The sequence below is a fragment of the Hibiscus syriacus genome, unplaced genomic scaffold (genome assembly GCF_006381635.1).
Source record: "Hibiscus syriacus cultivar Baekdansim isolate YM2019G1 unplaced genomic scaffold, ASM638163v2 tig00110156_pilon, whole genome shotgun sequence".
Lineage (NCBI taxonomy): Eukaryota > Viridiplantae > Streptophyta > Magnoliopsida > Malvales > Malvaceae > Hibiscus > Hibiscus syriacus.
Window position 1 is genome coordinate 1,357,463 of NW_024062606.1, and position 22,103 is coordinate 1,379,565.

The following is a 22,103-nucleotide window of genomic DNA, read 5'->3' on the forward strand; positions in this document are numbered from 1 at the left end:
TAAGTTGATGAACATTTATGATTTGGATACAGTATGGAGAGAGTTCGTGTGGGGAGCCATAGCTGGAGCTTTTGGAGAGGGGATGATGCATCCATTGACACCATAAAGACAAGAATTCAAAGTCAAGCTCTTCTTAGTGGAAGTCAGGTATGATGATATTCCCTAATGGAACCAAGATTTACAATTATGGAAGGAAAATCTTATAACAATCTTTGTGCAAGGGTGGGAGAAGGGACAAAAATTTAGTGTAAAAAAGGTTTAGGAACTCCGAGGGCGGTGAATGTCCCACCTGCCTCATAATGCCGTCCATGATGACATGTAATCTTTGTGTATTTGTTTGCTGATGCATTTTTGTTTTGATTTTGAGCAGAGTCAAAAGAGCATACTGCAGATGGTTCGAACTGTCTGGGTTGCAGATGGTTAAGAGGTATATTCAACCACTTTTTTTTTATAGGAATAGGATGCCTCATTATAAACCTCCCTCATAGTGGTCCTCTGCCCTAAGGTAGGACCAACTAGCGGAAGGAGGAAAAGAGTGCATCAATTTAATGATAATAAACCAGATACAAGGCTTAAAAACAGTCTTGCAAAACTACATAAAACTTAAAAACAGTCCTGAGGGTACTTTGCTCTTAAGGCTTACACAACTGCCTAAGCAAGGACAAAAATTACCCAATTCCTTCCTTTGCTAACTTATCGGCCTCACAGTTACACCATCTAGGAATCCACCTAACAAGAGCTGATAGAAGAAACAATAGACACAATTTCCTTGACAAAGTTTGACAGAAAAGCAGGTGCAAGAGCTTGGTCTTTAATCCAATCCACTGCTATCTTTGAATCGCTTTCAATAATTAGTCTGCCCTTCGAAGCCCATTGTGATGAAACAAATAGGTCAATTCCTTTTTTGATAGCCTTCAGCTCTGCTAGGATAGTAGGAGAAGGACCGACTTTTTGAAAACGAAAAAAAGAATCCCGATTCCAATCTCTGAGAATACCCCCTATTCCAGCATACATACCAACCGTACTAACAGCCCCATCCACGTTCAACTTAAAAAAATCCACTGGAGGAGGACTCCAACAAATCGCCTTCCTATTCATGCCTATGAACTCTGTTAGATTATCAGCCAAAGAAAGGTCAGCAATTAAAGAATCCACCTGAATAGGGATAAGTGGATATTTGCCAAATACCATTTGGCTTAACCGCACAGTGAAAAACAATGATAATCTATCCAACTTCTTTTCCTCAAAATGATCTCATTTCTAATCTTCCATATTGACCACAAGACTGCCCCCGGAATAAACTTCCACATAGCAGATTTAGGATTCACATCAGCCCAAGAACTAAGCAGCGAAGGAGGGTCTGGCGGTAAAACTAACCGAAAACCCCAGTACCCTATAATCTTATACCAAAGTTCCACGAAACTCGACATGAAATGAAAAGATGTGGATTGATCATCCTGCAGGTTACAAAGTGGACAAAGAATGTTCTCCCCTAAAGGAACCCTCTTCTCAACAATTCAACTCTAACAGCAACTTTTTGATGGGACAATTGCCAAATGAAGGATTCTACTCTAGGAGGAACTAAGCCCGACCATACACAGTTACTCCAAATAAGATTCATCATTAAAATTATAAAGAGCTTTCCTGCAAGCTTAACAGAAACAGCCCCCACATTCAACCCATTCCACAACAACCCATCATCCAATGACTCAATAAGTTTAACATTTTCAGCCTATCCAACAGCTCTACCAGCTGCTCCACTCCCAATCACTAGATTCCTCCTAGTCTTCACACACCATTCCCATCCGGTTGAATCAAAACTCCCAAAGTCTGCAACATTACCCGTTTTATTAGTAGAAAGGGCAAAAATTATTGAAAAAGAAATTTCAAAGGAAACTCCCCAAGCCATGTATCACACCAAAAGGATATAGATTTCCCATTCCCAATTTGTATCTTTGCATGAGATCTAAGACAACCTCCAATGGTATCATCCTTCATGAAGTTATTAACAATTCCCCTCCACATCCAAGAGTCATTTTGAGAAATAACCTTGTTAATATCCATGGTCTGACAGCTGACCATTGATGGTATCCTGTTTTTTTTTATGTTTTGCAATGTTCCTACATTTCCGATTTGCACATGTACCCTATGTAGCATATTTTGGAATTTGCTTATTGGCTTCCTTCTTTAATAATGTGTTACACATCCACCATGTTAGGCAGCTTGTCCAGACTGATCATATTTGTAGGCTTCTATAGGGGTATAGCTCCTGGAATTACTGGATCTCTCGCAACTGGAGCAACATACTTTGGTTTCATAGAGTCCACTAAAAAATGGATTGAGAAGTCGCATCCTAACCTTGGGGGCCACTGGGCACATTTCATAGCTGGAGCTGTTGGTAAGCTGTTCTGGAAATTATATCTTTTACTAAAATTGTTCCATTGAATTTGCTTGCATTCTAGTTACAACTACGGAGCGATTTGCATTTACTTCACTTTTGGGATGCCCCTTCTTGATTTGGTCCAACTTTGACAATGAAGTGCACTCTGCTCTGTTTTTGTTTCAGTGATCAATATTTATCTCTTTGTGCGCCATAAAAATATCTTTTTTTTCTACCGATGTAAATGGTATATGATGTTTCGTATTTTCTTTTCTCCCCATATTTTTAAATTTTCCATTTTGGTAAAATTTTATGTCCACATAGTCCTTTCAATCAGGTAGATGATGCTTGTTTCTCATGCGCTGAAGACGTAAATACTGGCTGATTCAATTATAGTTGCTTTATATTTGTATGGATAAAGCATTGCAGAGAAGAATGCTTTTATGTTTTATGTTTTAATCAGCAATTGAAATGCACAAATGAGCTCTGATTTCTGTCTTGTAATTCTGTGATTTTCAGGTGATACACTTGGTTCTTCTGTTTATGTTCCATGTGAAGTGATTAAGCAACGTATGCAGATTCAAGGCTCAGGAAATTCTTGGAATTCTGCTATCATGAAAGACCAAATGCGAATGAATTCCGGAACACAAATGTATGGTTATTACACTGGAATGTTCCAAGCTGGATGTTCAATATGGAAAGAGCAAGGACTAAGGGGATTTATATGCTGGGTAAATATTTCCCTTCTTTGCATATTATATTTACCGTTAGATAAACAAATACTTGGATTTCCGCATGCAACAATTATGTTGTCTAACTCCATCCACATATGATCATATACATCCTGAACGGCATATACACAGATGCTTAATATCTTGTATCTGACACTTCTGATTTGAATGTTTCTACCGTTTTGGGAATTTGATACAACCTCATTTTAGATGGCCTGAGTGCAATTTCGTTATATCATCTCTCGCTTATTCTTTTTCATTTTTTGTTGTTCGGCATGTAGGGGCATCTAACAGTATGTGTTCGTAAGTGCTACAGGTCTTCAGGATTGGATCCATGCAGAATGTTCTTTTAACCTTATATTTAAGATAGTTTTTTTCTGAAATCTGGAGTATTCTAAACTTTCGGATTATTGATGATTTTCATTCTTCTTTGTACCTTTTCAGGTATGGCTCTACACTTGCAAGGGATGTGCCATTTGCTGGCCTTATGGTACGTAATGTAAATTATTTTAGATTTAGTTGCATACGGTGTCTGTGTTTATTCTTAGTTTCCTTGCTGTTACATTTTTGTTTTTAATAGCCATTTTTAACTTGAGTTCAGTTCAATAATATCTTATGATCAATAGGTGAGGAAAATGATCATCAAAACATTGCATGTACCATATCTAGCATTCCTTCGTCAGTGCTTTTCTCTCTCCACGCCATCACATTCGTTCTCCATGAATGGAAAATGAGCTCGACATTAAGATTGCTTTTAACTTTTTGGCATTCATACGTATGTGTTTCTATATGCATAAATTGAATCAGTTGATTGATTAGTTCCATGCCTCAATCAAGGGAGAACTGACTACTGATATCATTTTTCCCTTTTCTCGTACACATATGCCGAACCACTATCATTTTAATCACGAAATTCCTTTGAAAGTATCCACAGCTTTTGTACACTCTACTTGCATCTTTGATTCAACATTAAACAGATTTAATGAACCATCGGTGCAGGTTATGTTCTACGAAGCCCTGAAAGATTTGACACAGAAAGGGAGACAAATATCGGCTCCTAATTTCCATGTTGATAGTACTTTCTAGGGACTTCATTAGGAGGATTGGCTGGTGGTATTTACCTTGCTTCTGCTTCAGCTCATCTCATGCAGTTTTTATTTCACTTTTTAATGATTGAATGCAGAATTTACCGTGACCCGAGAGACTGTTAATACTCTAATTAAAATGTGCAGGGTTTAGTGCATACCTTACCACTCCCTTGGATATAATAAAAACAAGATTACAAGTGCAGGGATCATCCGCAGGTATTGAAACTGTCGCATTGCTATTAATGATCTATAGTTCTGGACATAAAATTGTCTCGAACATCGGAAATTTCATTTGCATTCATAGGTTTTTAGCAAAGAGCAAACCTTTAGTTGTCATCAAACTTGGATTATCTAACCAAAATTACCACATGTATTAAGCATGCTCACCCTTTTTTCGGCATCTCGGTCACTTAAATTTTTTGCATGCACAACATTACCATGTTTCATGCTCCCCCCTTTTTGTGGTAATGTTTAACATGCCCACCTTGGCGCTATATGCTAAATGTTTAACAGTTACAATGGCTGGCTGGATGCAATGAGTAAGATCTGGAAAACCGAAGGCCCGAAAGGAATGTTCCGGCGAAGTGTCCCCCCGGATCACATGGTATATTCCAGCCTTGGCTCTAACCTTCATGGCTCTCGAATTCCTACGAGTTCAATTCAACGAAAAACTGGAGAATGACAGTGCAAGAAGCAGAAGCTTGTCAACCGAGAAACCGAAATCTTCTTTCTAAGAGGTAGCTTGAATTTTCATTCAACGGTGATAGCATAGGGTTTTGTCAGATTTTGCTTCATGTTTTTGAAGCCATTGGAGTTATTAACACTGTACCTGACCAGCAGCCGGGCCTTGGCCAGGTGGTTTTTCGATTTGTGGTACCCGGTTCACCTCAAATTAAAATTAGATTTATTTAAATTTAATTATAATAAATTCATTATGTGGTATCAGTAGTAGAATGAAGCATTATTCTTTATCGAGGTTATAGGTTTAAACAAATATATTTGTAGAGTCAATAACTAAGAAATATTATGAACGAACAGTTAGTAATTCATTATATATAATATATTATAATTAAATGATAAAATATATTTAATAAATAGATAGTACTTTTCATGTAACAATCTCAAAATATCATACGATTAAAATATTTTATAATAGCTTAACAAAAAAGTAAAGGTAAATTTCAAAACTACATATAATGAGAAGTGTAATATAATACGTGAATATTAATTATAATTAATTTTTGTAAACTATAAATACTATTATCAATATTTGATATAGCATTATTTGATGTTAACGTATTACGACCAAAAAATAATTATATTTATTTTTATATATAATTTAATTAAAATTTAAAATCTATAAATATTCTATTAGAAATAAGATTTTATGAATATAATTACATTAAATCAACTATATACAAATTTAAATCAAACTAGAGTTTGCATTTGAGTGAGACTAGAGTTTATATTTTGGTGTTGTACTAACTTATGTTATAAATTTAAGATATATATGAAGTAGTATATATTTAAAAAATGTCAATCATATGACAATAAATATTAATATTTTAATATGTGTCGTATTTGAATTTTAAGACTTCAAGACTTCTTCATCATTAAATCGGTTAGTTTGTACTCTTATTCTGCCTTATTATTTATATATATATATATGATAGTGGTTAAAGGAATTGTTGTATCTAGAGGTTACAGGTTTAAGCACCAGTAACTATTACTGAGTGATTAAACTTTTCACTAGCAAATGATTGAGAATATTTAGAACATATATTATTTTATTTTATAATGATCTTAGAGTAATTGAACATTCATCGTCAAATGGTGTCAAATGATGAAAAATATTTAAAATATTCATTACTTTACTTTATAATGAACTTAGTTTAATAAAAAATGATAAACTACTCCAATGGTCATTAATGTTTAGGTAAGTTTTCATTTTCACCACTGATGTTTCAAAAGTTATAAATCGATCACTACAGTTATCGTTTGTTACAAATTGGTCACTCAATGTTAACAAGCGTGACGGAAAACACACGTGGCCTGTTAACAATAGTTAACAGGCTTACTTGGATGGTATAATTACACAAATAGTTCATGTTATTTATATATTCTTTCAATTTGATCCTAATTTTAATAAATTAAAATATATTTATTTGTAATTCTTATAAATAATGATATATTTAAAAAAAAGGAAAACAAAAATTTAAAATTAGTTATAAAAACAAAAAATTAACATCTTATAATTTAATTTGTCATTAAATCTTTGTCGCAAAACTAGAAACGGAAGCCGAGGGCCCAATAACTAAACCTGCATCGATTTTCTGAGAATGATGACATTTCATCTGCAAGTTTTTGCCTTTCGTAATATCAGTCAGTGATTTGTTGTGTGCACTCTTTAATGTTTCACTGGTAGAATGTGTAACACCATTAGCTTCATTGGTGAAAGAAGATGGTGAAGACACATTTATATTACTTCCTGATCTAGGGAATCCGCCTTTGTAACACACCAACCCGTACCCGACTCGGATACGAGTCTGAGATGTCACATTGACTTTTTAAAACAATATTATTACAAAATATAAAAACATTTGAACTTATATTAAGAAAATACAATAAATAAATACTATTAAATTATGCTTCATTATAAAAATTAGTGGCAAAAACATATTTATGAACAATACTATACGGTATGAACAGTACTGTGAACAATATCATGAACAGTACTATACATTTACCATTTACATTTATACGTTTAAAACATTACAAAACTTGTCAGAGCATATACCATTTAAAACATTAATTACATGCCAACTACTTTCACTATCCAAAATACATATTATTCCAAATTCTTTTCTAATCTGATTTTCGGTAAGAAGCAACTGACCTGTCTTGCTCCACATTGCTCTTTATTCTTCTCGAAACCTACGTGTGAAACAATCACACGCTAAGTCTACGACTTAGTGAGGCATATAAACATATAATGAAAACCATAAAACATTTAATATAACAAAATGTATACATGCACATATATCATCATTAACATGCTTATCGATACTTATATTACTATCACTAATTTCTTTATATCGTGTAAGCATATATTGAACCTTTCTATACTCACCATCGGGCATCCATGTCATTTCACAACAGAGCACACATAGTATCATATCAAGTTATTTATTATCTTTAAAGCTCATGTATACTATTGAGAACTTAAGGTATGTGAGTACATTGAGGTTGTGCACTACTATGTTGTCACTACAGCTCGTATAAATGTCCCGAATGACCTATCCAAAGGTCATACAGAACCTCGGCAACTATCCATAGGTCCTGAAGAACCTAGGTAAATTGTCCATATGTTCTTTAGAACATAGGTATACTGTTCATATGTCCCGAAAGACATAGGTAATTTTGTCCATATGTTCCGTAGAACATAGGTAAACCCTCGACTCTTGGCATGAAAACTATACCACTACCTCTCATATCACATAACATGGGCATTATCATTTATAACATTCACATATTCATATGCACATTTCACTTTTCATATGATTTCATAATCATATGTCATTTATCTTATAACACTTTTCTTGTGTTCATATGACATGTAAATCATTGTCATCTCTTGTTCTCATATGCTTCACATACATCACATATATCACATTCATATCACATATTCATATAGGCTCACAGTTTTATCACCTATCATGTTATTTCACATATACACTTTTATATCACATAAACCCATATCTTCTTATCACATAGCTTATTTCATATTCATATGTCACATAGTTATTATCACTTTGCATGTAATCACATAAATCATATCGTATAACATATATCACATATATCTTGTCACTTATGATCATATACTTATCATCACACATAGCTCATAGTCATATAATTGATCATACATACATGCATTCACCTAGATCACATATACATATCTTATATCATATTTTCATGTATTCATGCACATATAAGAATCACATAATATTTTAGAAGTTACTTTTTACCATAGTAACTCCGTCATTGGCTCATCGCAAGCCAATGTTCATTCTATAACATAAGTACGATTTAAATTGCACTCACCTTAGCCTTCTTGTTTTGAATAAATCATAATCCTTCGATTGTTCCAGAATTCGTTTAGGCTCTGTATCTACATAAATATAATTTTCAAGACGATTATCAGAAGCCTAAACTTTATACTTCGATGCTATTAATTTAAACGAATTTAATAACTCATATTCCTAATTTCCTTTAGGAGTGTATCGATGCACTATGGGTGCATCGGTACCCAATTAAGTTCGAAATTCCCATGCATCGATGCACCCCTTAATGCATCGACACACCCCTTAATGCATCAATGCACCTTCAAATTTGGTCTTAGTGCATCGACGCACATGTCAATAATAATCTGGTTTCACCCGAAAATTTCACAACTTTTCATTAAAATTCTTAATTTTTCATTCCTTTTTCTATTCTTAACTCAAGCACATATACTTAAACTAATTTCTACCCATTCAATACACCTTTAACCTTAAAATTCCATCTTTCATATGGAAATCAATAATCATACCAAATTTTCCATGTTATCCAAACTTTGATTTAACACTTATAACTTCTTATTCACACCTATGAAAAATCAAATTCAACCTCCAAATTTATTTAAATACTCGTATTCAAAATTTCACTTATCCACTTCTTATCTTTAATCCTTTATAACTTACAAATCTTTGAGTTTTTATAACCTTTTTCATCTCCATCATCTTTCCTAAAGCTTCATAAATCAAAAACATGCTTGAATTTGAAGGATTAACCAAAAGAAATCAAACTTACCTTGGGCTTGGGTGCTTCACGTTTGGGAGAAGAAGAACATGAAGAAGATAAGTCTCTGGAAACTTATCTCATCAACTGTGATTCACATGGGTATTATAATACCCACTAACCATTATTTAATTATTTCCTTGTTAAATGACTCATTTGCCCTTTGATTGTTTTAATAATTACTAACAACCCTTCATGAAATACTTTCCAATAAATCATTGAACTATTCAACTTTTTCACTTTAATCACCAAATTCTGAAATTTTACAATTTGGTCAATAACCCGATATTGAGGATGTTGCAACCTTTCTGAGTAATTTTTGTAGATATACTAGAAAATCTCGCGTGTCAGCATTATGAGCTTGGCGGAACTTTTGTTGCTGCATGAAGTCAGAAAATAGAGCATACTTACTACTGGCATTTATAGCAGGGGTTGGTGTCTCAACAGCAAAAAAGTGTGTACGCCAGTTGATACAAGGAAGATTTACATTGATGTAAACCCTAGAGTACTCGAAATGCATCTTACAAGAATTTCAAGTTGTCCAAAAGGTGTCATTTCTCACTGTGCGAGGAGCAGGCGAGGAATAAGTAGCATCGTTCCAACCACTGGTGTTTGAAATCTTCTCATCAGAGAACTTATGGAAACCATTAGGACTGGTTGTTACTGATGACGATGATTTCCCATGCGAAACATTAGTATAACTGCCCCTCAAGTTCTGTTTCTGGTCATAAGCGATTCTCTTCGCTTTATCAGACAGCAAATTCCAAGCTTGCGATAAAATTTTGAAAGCCCCATCCGCACCTACAGATTTATTTTTGTCGGGATGAAGAACAAGAGCCAACTTCCTGTAATGTTTTCGAATTGTATCCTCATCAGCAAATGGTTCATGGTTGAACAGCAAGCACCATGTACCAGTCAACTTCTCCATTGATCTTTTTATCTGCAGATATGTACACATCAAGAGTTGCAAGCAATTGGGGAAGACCATCAAGCTCGGGATACAAGTTTTGAGCTTTCAAAGCAAATCTTTTGGCACCAACAACATCCATCTCCGCAAGTTTTTTCTCAGCAAGCTCTTTAGCTCTGATGGCCTCGTCTTTGTTACAATCCATTTTAGTCATGCCGGTGCCTCTTTGCCTGCCGCTGACTGCCTGCTATTTCTTTCTTCGATATCTGATTTGTCATCGAGTACAATATCAGAACAGATTCTAACGTTAAAAAAACTAAATCTAAGGTTTTACATGCATCATAAGGCAACAATTAATTGCGAAAAACACCAAGAGTTGTTTAACCCAAGATAAGAAACTCTTTCAGTAGAAAAAGAAAATAATAAAAACGAAATTTTGTCGGATTGCAACTTGACTGATAAGTACAAAAAAAAAAACCAAAAGCACCAACTTGAGATTAATCAAACTCCATACGTTCAAAAGACCCGTAACCGACAAAAATGTGCATGAAGGTCATTTGCTTCGAACTTTACATATTTGAAAATAATACTGCATATAAAAGGTGATCAAAAAGTGGTTTCATTGAAAGTAACAAATACAAATAGAAAGTGCTAATGATATTGTCCAAATTCTAATAACTCTTTGTCAAGGAATCTATTCGCTAAAATGGTATAAACACATAGGAAGGTAATTCGAACTTCCAAAAGAAGCATACACCAGAGTTGGAATCAAACACATTGCGCAAAATGCCTTTTATCCAAGGAAAAGAGAGCAGGAAGATCGGTTAATGAGCTCGAGTACCAAACTTTTGAATTAACTAAAACAGATTCAGAAGCAACAGACTACATAACTGAAGAATAATGCATGGTACGGTCGTTCACTAAAAACTAAATGAACTAGAGTACCAAATTGAAAGAATAATGCACACAACTAAGAACTTAATTTTTTTTTATTTTATAACTAATTTTAAATTTTTGAATTTATTTTTTGAAAAATATATCATTATTTATAAGAATTAAAAATAAATATATTTTAATTTATTAAAACTAGAATCAAATTGAAAGAATATATAAATAACATAGACTATTTGTGTAATTATACCATCCAGGTAAGCAGGTTAACTGCTGTTAACAGGCCACATGTATTTTCCGTCACGCCTGTTAACGGAGAGTGACCAATTTGTAACAAACAATAACGGTAGTTACTGATTTGTAACTTTTGAAACATCAGTGGTGAAAACAAAAACTTACCCAAACATTAATGACCATTGAAGTAGTTTAACCTAAACAAATTTAGGAAATGCATTATATAGATTGTAAGAAGGGATTGAAAGCCACAACCCACATCTGTGCGACCTATTACAACATAATAATCCAAACAGAGGAGGCATTTGTGGGTTCAATCTCTGATCCTCTAATGGCGGCCGAGAAGCGTTGTCTATACGAGGTTTTAGGCCTATCCCTCGACTGCTCCCAAGACGAAATTCGATCCGCCTACAAGAAGCTCGCCCTACAACGCCACCCCGACAAGCTCGTTCAATCCGGCGTTTCTCAGGAGGAAGCCACCGCCCAATTCCAAGAGCTCGTCCACGCCTACGAAGTTCTTTCCGATCCCAAAGAACGCTCCCTGGTACGACTCTCACCGTTCCCAAATCCTCTTCGCCGATCGCAACGACACCTCTAACTCCCCCATCCCCGACCTCTTCTCCTTCTTCTCCAACACCATCTATTCGGGTTACTCCGACAAGGGTCGGGGCTTCTACAAGGTTTATTCCGAACTGTTCTCTAAGATTTACGCCAATGAAATTAACTTCGCTAGGAAGCTAGGGTTACGGCTGGATATTGTAAAAGAAGCTCCTTTGATGGGGAATTTAGAGAGCCCGTACACTCAGGTTACGGCTTTTTATAACTATTGGTTGGGGTTTTCGACTGTTATGGATTTTGTTTGGGTTGATGAGTATGATGTTATGGCCGGACCGAACCGAAAATCGCGGCGGGTTATGGAGGAAGAGAATAAGAAGTTGCGGAAGAAGGCGAAAAGGGAGTATAATGAGACGGTTAGAGGGCTGGCGGAGTTCGTAAAGAAGAGGGATAAGAGGGTTATCGATATGGGAGTGAAGAGGAAGGAGGAGATGGAAAGGAAGAAAGAGGAGGAGAGGGAGAGGAAGAAGAAGTTGGAGAAGGAGAGGTTGGAAAGAATCAAGGCGTACGAGGGGCCAGAATGGGTGAAAGTTGATGTGGAAGACTTGGATGATTGGGATGAGATGGAGGAGAAAGGGATAGACAAGGAAGAGTTTTACTGCGTGGCGTGCAGCAAGAAGTTCAAGAGTGAGAAGCAATGGAAGAATCACGAGCAGTCGAAGAAGCATAAGGAGAAAGTGGCGGAGTTGAGGGAGTCGTTTATATCGGCGAGGAAGAAGAGGAAGGGGATTTGGAGGTGGAACCGGACATGGAGGAGAGGTTTAGGGAGAGTCTAAAGGTCGAAGAGGAAGGGGAGGAGGAAGGGGAGAATGGAGTTGGTAATCTAAGCGAGGAGGATGACAGGTTTTTTGATGTTAACCAAGGGGGTGAAGAGGGTGTTGAAATCGATAGTGATAACGATCATGCTGAAGAAATTAGTGTTCTTGAAGCAATGCTGTCCAGGCGGAAAGATAAGAAAAATGTTTCTTTCAACAGCGAGGGTATGGTTTCGCAGACTGGACTCCATGTCAAGGATGAAACCGACGAGGAAGAATATATGGAATATGGTAGACGGAAAAACAGGAGAAGAAACAGAACAGGGAAGAAAGATAAGGGTAAGAAGAATAGCAGTGATGCCATGAAGAGCGACATAAATGAAGCTGAAAGCAAGAATGAAGAAGCTAATGTAAGTGATTCTCTGCATGTGGATAAGCAGCCTGTAGAGGACGAGAGCAGTAATGGTGAAAAGGATGATAAATTAGGGAACAATGCCAATATTTCAAAGCAACCTCTTGATAGAAAAGGGAATACAAAGAAAGAACTCAATACTAAATCGAATAAATCATCCAAAGGAAAGAAAGCAAAGGTATGCATTTTCATTTTCATTGTTATTTCTTTTGATGAAATGATACCTACTTACCTCCATATATATAATGTGTGCTTGCATGTTCATATGTAGTACATGGTTAGAATACAAGGAACTACATAATTGCTTGCTTCTTTACATGCTTGAATACACTCAAAAGGTTCTTAGTTGATTGACTAGTTTGAATAATCGGTATCATGCATGCATTACTGCCATAAATACCTTAGGTTTTGATGAGTACTGGTTGTAGAACTCTTTTAATACACATTAACATGCAGGCAACGGCAAAGCATTCCGGCAATGTATGTGAGACATGTGGAGAAGAATTTCAATCAAAGTATGTAGATATTCTATTCTGATTGCCATTCTTTTTCAAAAAAAATGTAGTAAGATTGAAGCATTTGCATCACCTTTGATGCTACAATCTAATCATATTGTGAACATGGCAGGAATAAATTACACAAGCATTTGGGTGACAGCGGTCATGCTTCGTTGAAATTCTGATGATAACATTAAGGTCTTCCCTATCAATATTTAGTAACATATATAAAATGATCCTTCATTCTAACACTGTATATGTGCTACAGCAACGGCTCAAGAACTTATTCTACCGAGCTCAAGTGACATTATTTTGGATTTTTTTTTTTTCAATTTTTGGTATTTCTTTTACTCTTGCCAACTTTTAGAAGATAGAAATGAGATTTTGCATTTTATTAAGAGTGAACTACATAAGTAGTTACTTTTGTTTCAGTTTTATAAATTTTTCTTCACTAAATTCAAAAAACATAATATTTGGTCACTCTCGTTTTGTTTTAATTAAGACGTGGTCATTGAAGGTTAATGATTGTTAAATCTTTAATAGTTTGCTGACGTGGCACGATAAATATATAAAATTAAAATTACATTTTCATGTAAATAATACGTGGATTATGTTTTGGTCATTTTTTTATATGTACACTTTTGCTCACTAAATTTAAAAAAAAAACACTAGTTTTAGTCATTTACGTTATCGTTTTATTAAAGTTTGGTCACCTGCGTTATCGTTTTATTAAGTTTTGGTCCAAGACATTAAGTTTTGGTCACTTGTACGTTGAATGTTGTTAGTTTGATGATGTGGTCCGTTAGTAAAATGGTCTTATTTTTATTTTAACCCTTATATTAGACAAAATACTAATTATTAGTTTTTTAATTCAAATTAGTGTATGGATAATATTTCAATTTACCCATCTTTAATAGGTTTTTCCCAATCTAATTGTTATTCATCTCCTCCTTGTATCTCTATTTCATTGTTCTATTTGTTTTCTTTCAATGACTTGTGTTGCGTTTTAAAAATAATGAAAGATTTCTCACTTTCAATGACAATAACACCACAAGTTCAAAAATAAATGAGAGAGTATTCATGTAAAGATTTTCTCTTGAGAAATCGTCTCTGGTGAAACATAATCAATAGACTAAAACGACTCGATAATTGAATCCATGAATTCACCCACTGAATTCAATCTAAAATCTATGATCTTCTTTGTTTTTGCTCAAGAACAAACAATTTTCAGATTCAAGATCCTTATGAATCACCATTAACCAATGTGATCTACGCGATTTGCTATCACTACGCCGACCTTTGAGTATCTCATTTTCATGACGATTCGTTTAAACAACTCATCGTTGAAATAGTGTTCCAATACTAAGTGAACATCAGATTGATCTTCGTAAATGTCGTGAAGGTTAATCACGTTCAGATGCGATGAACGTTCTTGATGATTTTTTGCATCACGAGATTTTCTTTGGTCAAGAATGCTTCCGAGATGGAAACTTGGTACTATAGGTTAGGTAGATTATGATTGTATGTTTCATGTTAATTCTTTTTAAATATTTTATAGATTTTAATTTAATTTATTAATGTGGTATATGAGACATTATATAATGTTAGCAAAATAAATACATAAACTAATTGTGAATAGTAACGATTATTCTATTATAAAATTTAGTTAATTATCTCATTCATATATATGATTTATATTAAATTTCCAGTTTCATACATAATGTTTGAAATTTTATGTTTCATATATAATGTTTTCTGTCATTCACAGGTTCACTCATTTCCGTCACGAAAAGTGACATGGAATCCTATGGTCACTAATAAAATGATACATGACACTTTAAATATTATTATTATTTAAAAAATAAAACTATTTCCCCTTTATTTAAAAAAAAATTTATAATTATATTGAAAGATGCACATACTTACACCGCTGTAAGTATGTGTTGAGTGTTACATTTTTTTAGAGATGTACATACTTACACCGATGTAACTATGTGTTAAGTATTACACTTTTTGGAAGATATACGTACTTACACTGGTGTAAGTAGGGGTGTATTCGGTTCGATTCGGTTCGGTTTTTTACCAAAAATTGAACCGAACCGAATTAAACGGTTTTTCAAAATTTAAACCGAAACCGAAACCGAATGGTTAAAAAACCGAAAAACCCGAAACCGGTTTTTTCAGTTCGGTTCGGTAATTCGGGTTTTCATAAACCGAAAACAGTATTCGACATAATTGGAAAAAATCATTGCCTGCTTTAATTTTCAATGAAAAAAACTATAAATTCAAAAAAAAATTACCTTACAGATGTTGAAAACACATATAATCCACATATATAATCCTAGTAAACACATATATAATCCATACAAAAATTGCTATGGATGATCCACATTCCACATATATAATCCATACAAAAACTATAATCCACATATTGTTCGCAGTTCGGTTCACACTACAAATTAAACAACCAAATCAAAGTGTAATTCAACTATCAAAGTTAAATAAAAAGTTACTTGAAACTATAATCATCCATGCATGAGAGAACAACCAACATCCTCAAGCTTTTCATTTGCAGATGCGGAAAACTTTTCAGCCTTCAAGTTTAACTTTACAGTAAGCTCTCCATCACCCAGACCAGAATCTAAACCAACACATTAACGAATCAATAACAGTCCATATAAGTAATTAGGTAAAACATAAATAGCATTATAACAATCATCTCTCTATATTATACGGATAAGATTATCATACAAAATTTAAATCAGAATTACATTTGAATTGAAATATATTTAAATTTAAAACTAATGTTTAATATATTATCAAAACAATATTTCAATATCACAAACAGAAACAGTATTTAAATATCATCATGTCATAAGCTGCAGTAACATTAAATCATAGAAATTTCAATCGGTTTGGTTTCAAATATTATCATGTCATAAGTTTTATAACATTAAATCATAGAAATTACCTTTGTAAGTGTTCATCTTCGATCAATCATCAATGGTCATCATTGTTTCATTTAGCCTTAAATCTTCGAAACCTATTAAAAGTCAAAAAATTTAGAAGTAAGAATATTTATAGAAATGAGTTTAGAAAATATATTTACAAGTGTTTACATAATTATTACTTACCACACCAATGTTCTCCCATTTCTTCAATTTGTTCCTCTTTTTGGATTGCTACAGGTGATGCTCTCAACCAATTTTGAGCACAAATGAGACACTCAACAATTTTTGGAGTTAAAGAACTCCGAAATGAGTCAAGAACACGACCTCCAGTGTTGAAAGCAGATTCTGAAGCCACTGTAGTTACAGGAATTGCCAAAATATCTCGAGCCATTACAGAAATTATGGGATAGGTCTGACTTTTGTTCTTCCACCAAATCAAGCAAATCAAATTTCTTAACATCAAGTTCTACTTTGTCCTCCAAATACTTTTCAAGTTCAGATTTTCCTTCACTAAACATACTTTCAGCCCTCTTCCTTTTGTACTTGGTCTTGGAATAAGCAAACAAATCAAGCAGCTCATCATTTTCAACCCTAGAGACATTAGATTGAGAAGCAACACTTGATCCCTCTTGGGATTTACCACTTAACAAACTATAATGATCAAACAACTCACTTAAGTTTGTTTTACAATTTCACTCAACTGTTCAGCTTTCTCAGCATCGTAAACTTCATCAATCACAAAGATTACATAATCCATCTTATGTCTAGGATCTAAAATCATAGAATAAGAGTGGATTAAGATTTTCACATTCCCCAATACTTGTGATATTTTTCCCTCATATTTGAAGCCATAAGTTTTATGCTTGAGTTTGGATCGTTTAGCTTATCATTAATTCTCATTCCAATGCCAAACACAACATGAAAATAATAATTACTAGTAACATATGAAGAACCGGACAGCTTCAATGTAGCATCATAAAAAGCTCTTAAAAATGGCAATAAAGCACGAGCATGCTCCCAATCTAAGTCAATAGGTAGACCCTTCATTTTTGAACTTGAAAGCTCATCTCTATACTTAAAATCCTGTTCTCCCAACCTGTCAAAGGCTGTTTCGAATTTCACAGCAGCATCTAGCATTAAAAATGTCGAATTCCATCTAGTTTCAACATCCAAGCAAACTAAACCCTTGCTCTCAATTTTTTCTTGCTCAACACACAACTTAAACCTTTGCATCCTAGCTGGTGATGACCTAACATATCTAACAGCTGAACGAATTCTAAAAATCGAGTCATCCAAATCTTTCAAACCTTCTCTGACAATTAGATTTAATATGTGCACAACACCTCATGTGAATGTAATCACTCCTCCCTAAAATCCTATGTTTCCAATTATTTAGCCTTTTTTTTATACTTGATCGCAACATCATTGGAGCAGCATTATCTACTGTGATTGTGAGCACCTTATCTATTCCCCTCAAGCAAGTGTTTTTCAATGCATTTCCCTATCACATCACCCGAATGACTTGGAATGGGTGTAAAGTTTAAGATTCGTTTATGTAATTTCCATTCATCATCAATAAAATGAACAGTGAGACACAAGTAACTAAGGTTTTGCCTAGAAGTCCATATGTCAGTAGTGAGAGAAACCCTTTGATTGAAACTCTTAAAATACTTAAAAGTTTATCTTTTTCTCCAAGTAAATTTCCATGCAATCCTTTGTTATAGTGAACCTAGACGGAACTTGGAATCTAGGCTGCATCATATTGCAAAAATCTCGAAATCCCTCATGCTCAACAACTCTAAAGGCAATTCATCCATGATAATCATCCTAGCACATATTTTCTACATTGTGTTTGGTCAAATTTCCAAATAACTGAACCAGAACTTTGCTGCCCAACCTCCTCTGATTTAAAACACAAATTATGTTTTTTTCATCTACCTTGTTAATGGGTACTTAGGACAACTTTCATATGATTATGCATGACACTAGTTCCACTTTTAGTTGGACATTTAAGGGTTTTCCACAATAATTACAGCTACATTGTGGAATATCTCCAACCACAAGGTAATTTTGTAAAATGTTCCCAAACTATAGAACTTGTGGTACCTAACCTACCTCCTGTTCTCTTTAAAGGCTGCTGAAGATTCGATGGGATGCTTGAAGAAGCTGCAGCTGATTGATCAGTTTTGACAACATCATTTGAATTATTTGGAGTATCACGAGGAGTTTCAGCATCAGCGCGAAACATAGGGTAGCACTAGATGATGAAGATTTTATTTTCTGAAGGGAAAAAACATTTTACAATGACAAGAAAAGATTGAAGAAAGTGAAAGTTGAAGCAAAAGAGGAAGTTGAATCAAAACGTGAATTATGTCATCGCACAAAAATCATCATCATGCTAAACTCAATCAAAGCAACACAAACCATTAACCTCACTACATATTAAGCATGAAGAAGCATAACTCGAATAACTCAACCTAGTACGTCATGGATCTCCATCCACATTCAAGTGATTGATATATAATTATAATTCCCAGAAACAAGAAATAGAAAGATATAATATAATCCATTGGAAAGAAAGGAAGTTGGTTTGTAAGAAGAAGAAAAGACAAGACACATCTGAAAAACAGAAACAACAGTGGTGAAGTCTCCTGCTTGTCTTTCTTGTTTTGATTTGTTCGTAAACATCTCTAATAGGTATCTGTTGGTTTTTCATCTATTTTTGCTTCTTTTTTTCAATGTTTTTCCTTACAAATCAGATAGAAATCAATCATCAAGCTTTAAATATGTATAAGTTCAAACTTTGAAATAGAACCCTAATTATGAGCTGATTACAAAGTTAAAAAGAATTAACATACATGATTTATAATAATTTAAGGGAAAAATAAAGATCTAAACGAAGCTTTGAATGAGATAAATTAAAGAAAGGAAGAAAAGAACTGATTCGTGAAATTCAAAGCTAATATGCAACAAATCTCCTAATTTCTTCAATTTAGAAGAAACTTGAAAAAAAGGTTTAATTTACGAAAGCAACCACTCTTTGACTCAACCTAGTCCTAGTCCTATCTATAAATCACCTGAGAACAACCCACTATACCATCCAGACATCCACCATCAAAACAGGATCAACAGAACACATACCCACATGTAAATAATATATTTCATGAAACAAAAGCAATCATCAATGAACATTGAAACCCACAAAAAACCCCTAAATTCACACCCCAAAATTAACATACAAAATATTTTAATATATTTACCTTACGAATCAGTTCAAGATGCTAGACAAAGGGAGATGAAGCTCGTCAAATCGTTGCAGTTGAAGACTTGAAGCTCTGTCGAATCGTTGCAGAAATGAAAATGGTGAACACTGGAGAATGGAGAGTGGAGAGTTCAGTCAAGAACGGCTGGGTAAGGGCTGATGGCTGGAGAGTCGAGAAAAAGAACATATTGTTATTTTAGGGTTTTCTTTATTTTCTTTAATTGGGCTTACTGCTTATGGGTAAGGGTAACCGGGTAAGTGGGTACTGGGTAACCGGACCAATTTGTTTATTCGGGTTAATATGGAACAAATGAGTTCTATATGGAAAATCCGAACCGAACCGAATTCTATGATTTTGATATTTAAACCGAACCGAAAATCGAACCGTATAACGTTAAACCGAACCGAACCGTTTTACTCGATTCGTGTCGGTTTTTCGGTTTCCTCGGTTTCGTTGCTCAGCCCTAGGTGTAAGTATATATTAAGTGCAACACTTTTTATTTTATTGACTATTTGACTTACATCTATTTGAGCATGTGTTATATATTACACTTTTTTATTTTATTTTAAAAAATATAAAAAATATATAAAAAAATATTTTTTAAGTGTCATACGTCATTTTATCAGTGGTCACAGGATTTCATGTCACTTCCCGTGACGGAAGTGAGTAAACCTATTAATGGTAAAAATATATATATGAAATTGACAATTTTAAAACAATATATATAAAACTGAAGATTTGGTATACTTCGTGTATGAATGGAATAATTAACTCTAAAATTTAAAATGTTATTTAATATTTGTTTTAAAAACAATTCGACTGTATATTATATTGAAGGTTAAATGTCATTAAAAGGAAGTGAGGATGAAAATACTTGATTAGTCATTATACCAAAATAGAAATCAATTTAACAACATAGTGGGATATATAGAACGGAAATCAAAAATGAAAATATCATGCCAAGTACTGATTAATACGTCCGGTAAACATGATAAAGCATCACAATGTTGATGTCGTTTTGAACCTTTCCCAAAATGATGGTTGCTAGTAGGAAACAGACAACGTTGGTTAACACCTACAGTGGCTTTACAAATGAATACTAAGTATTAGACCTATACCTGAGCCAGTATATTCTCCTGTGGTTTAAGCAAACTAGCAGATGGAGAATCAACAAATCTGACCAACACGTTTAAAATCATCTTCCAAATGTGGAATTAGCTCCAACGGTGGTAAATTAATGACGGACAATCCGAGTTGACAGCCGTCGGCATGAGTAGCTAACCATTCCGCGCACAGATTCACTTCCCTTCTGATGTTGTACACTTTGCAATCCCACTCACCTTTGATAAGTACACGGCAGCTTTCGATGAGGGCTCGGTTAGGATTCTGATGAGATGGGGCTTTCTTTAAACTTCTCACTGCAGCATCAGAGTCGGACTCAACCCGAACTTTTTTATACCCTCTATCCCAAGTAAACTTGATTCCCTGATATAGTGCGCACAAATCCACTGCTAAGGAATTGCAGACTACCAAGTTAAGATTGTAACCAACAATCCACCTTCCTGATTCATCACGAATCAGTCCAGCAACCCTAGCAGCACCAGTTTTCCCTAGAGACCCCGGCTACACTCAACCTCACCATATTTGAAGCAAAAAGTGCTGAAGATAGCAGACTACCAAGTTAAGATTGTAACCAACAATCCACCTTCCTGATTCATCACGAATCAGTCCAGCAACCCTAGCAGCACCAGGTTTCCCTAGAGACCTCCCGGCTACACTCAACCTCACCATATTTGAAGCAAAAAGTGCTGAAGATAATGATGTCTCGGTATTGCCAGGCAATATTGCCCCAGTTCTTCGGTTTTGATTTGCATTCCAAGTTTTATACTTGTATTCAACAAAAGAGAAGGACAGGCAGCTGTGCAATCATTTACCACCTCTTGAACTTCAATTTTCACCATTGAACCAGCAATTTGAGATTCATCCTTGCCATGCTCTCTCCGTTTGAAGGGTTTTTCATCTTCGTGTAATTTGGCTTTAACTTCAGATCCAAATTCTCTCCCTTCTCCCAACATACACAGAGGATGACAAGCAGCTGAAGGATCATTTATCGAATGATACGCTGATACCTGTTAGAGACATACAAGATATAATTCTCAATTAGTTTCAACCCACCTAAACTTAAAATTTTGTTATAATCAGTATTCAAGCACCTGATGCTGATTTTGAGATCGTTGTAAACTTGGAACATATTTCCCTTTAGATGCTCTATCACTAGAATCAATTTTTGACTTATCAAAACCAGGAAACATATTGGTTTCAACAATACTGCCAGGCAACCTACCAAGCGAGCTATCCGAAGGAGGCTGAACAGGGAACTCATTATTGATTTTCTCAGTACTTTTAGATGGTAAATCAGACTCAATGCAGCATTCTTGTTTGGATTCTGGAGAAATCAATTGAACCTTCGAATTCAAGTCCCCTAAGAAAGTTGAAAATTTCCCATCAGTAATTGAAACTGGTGTTTCTTTTGCAGCTTGTTT

At 34.5% G+C, this 22,103-nt stretch overlaps 4 protein-coding genes across 4 annotated transcripts; 2 read left to right on the forward strand and 2 right to left on the reverse strand.

Annotated features, from left to right (window-relative positions):
- The first annotated feature begins 2,211 nt into the window (after positions 1-2,211).
- LOC120215768 (uncharacterized mitochondrial carrier C1442.03-like) lies at positions 2,212-4,197 on the forward strand. The gene is made up of 5 exons (XM_039213340.1): positions 2,212-2,398; positions 2,900-3,111; positions 3,393-3,454; positions 3,556-3,601; positions 4,111-4,197. Exons 1-5 carry the CDS (start codon positions 2,212-2,214, stop codon positions 4,195-4,197), a joined length of 594 nt encoding a protein of 197 aa, XP_039069271.1.
- A 5,112-nt stretch (positions 4,198-9,309) lies between these two features.
- Positions 9,310-10,147, reverse strand: LOC120215769 (chaperone protein DnaJ-like). Its single transcript, XM_039213341.1, has 3 exons — positions 9,948-10,147; positions 9,598-9,880; positions 9,310-9,414 (listed from the first exon to the last, which is right to left on the reverse strand). The coding sequence occupies exons 1-3, from the start codon at positions 10,145-10,147 to the stop codon at positions 9,310-9,312; spliced, it is 588 nt and encodes a 195-aa protein (XP_039069272.1).
- A 1,184-nt stretch (positions 10,148-11,331) lies between these two features.
- Positions 11,332-13,674, forward strand: LOC120215954 (DNAJ protein JJJ1 homolog). Its single transcript, XM_039213480.1, is given in 6 exon segments — positions 11,332-11,608; positions 11,610-12,383; positions 12,386-13,027; positions 13,306-13,364; positions 13,477-13,540; positions 13,573-13,674. Coding segments are annotated over 5 exon segments (1,740 nt in total). The 5' UTR covers positions 11,332-11,398; the 3' UTR covers positions 13,532-13,540; positions 13,573-13,674.
- A 6,994-nt stretch (positions 13,675-20,668) lies between these two features.
- Positions 20,669-21,403, reverse strand: LOC120215955 (putative ribonuclease H protein At1g65750). The gene is made up of 2 exons (XM_039213482.1): positions 21,324-21,403; positions 20,669-21,158 (listed from the first exon to the last, which is right to left on the reverse strand). Exons 1-2 carry the CDS (start codon positions 21,349-21,351, stop codon positions 20,728-20,730), a joined length of 459 nt encoding a protein of 152 aa, XP_039069413.1. The 5' UTR covers positions 21,352-21,403; the 3' UTR covers positions 20,669-20,727.
- Between the last annotated feature and the right edge of the window lie 700 nt (positions 21,404-22,103).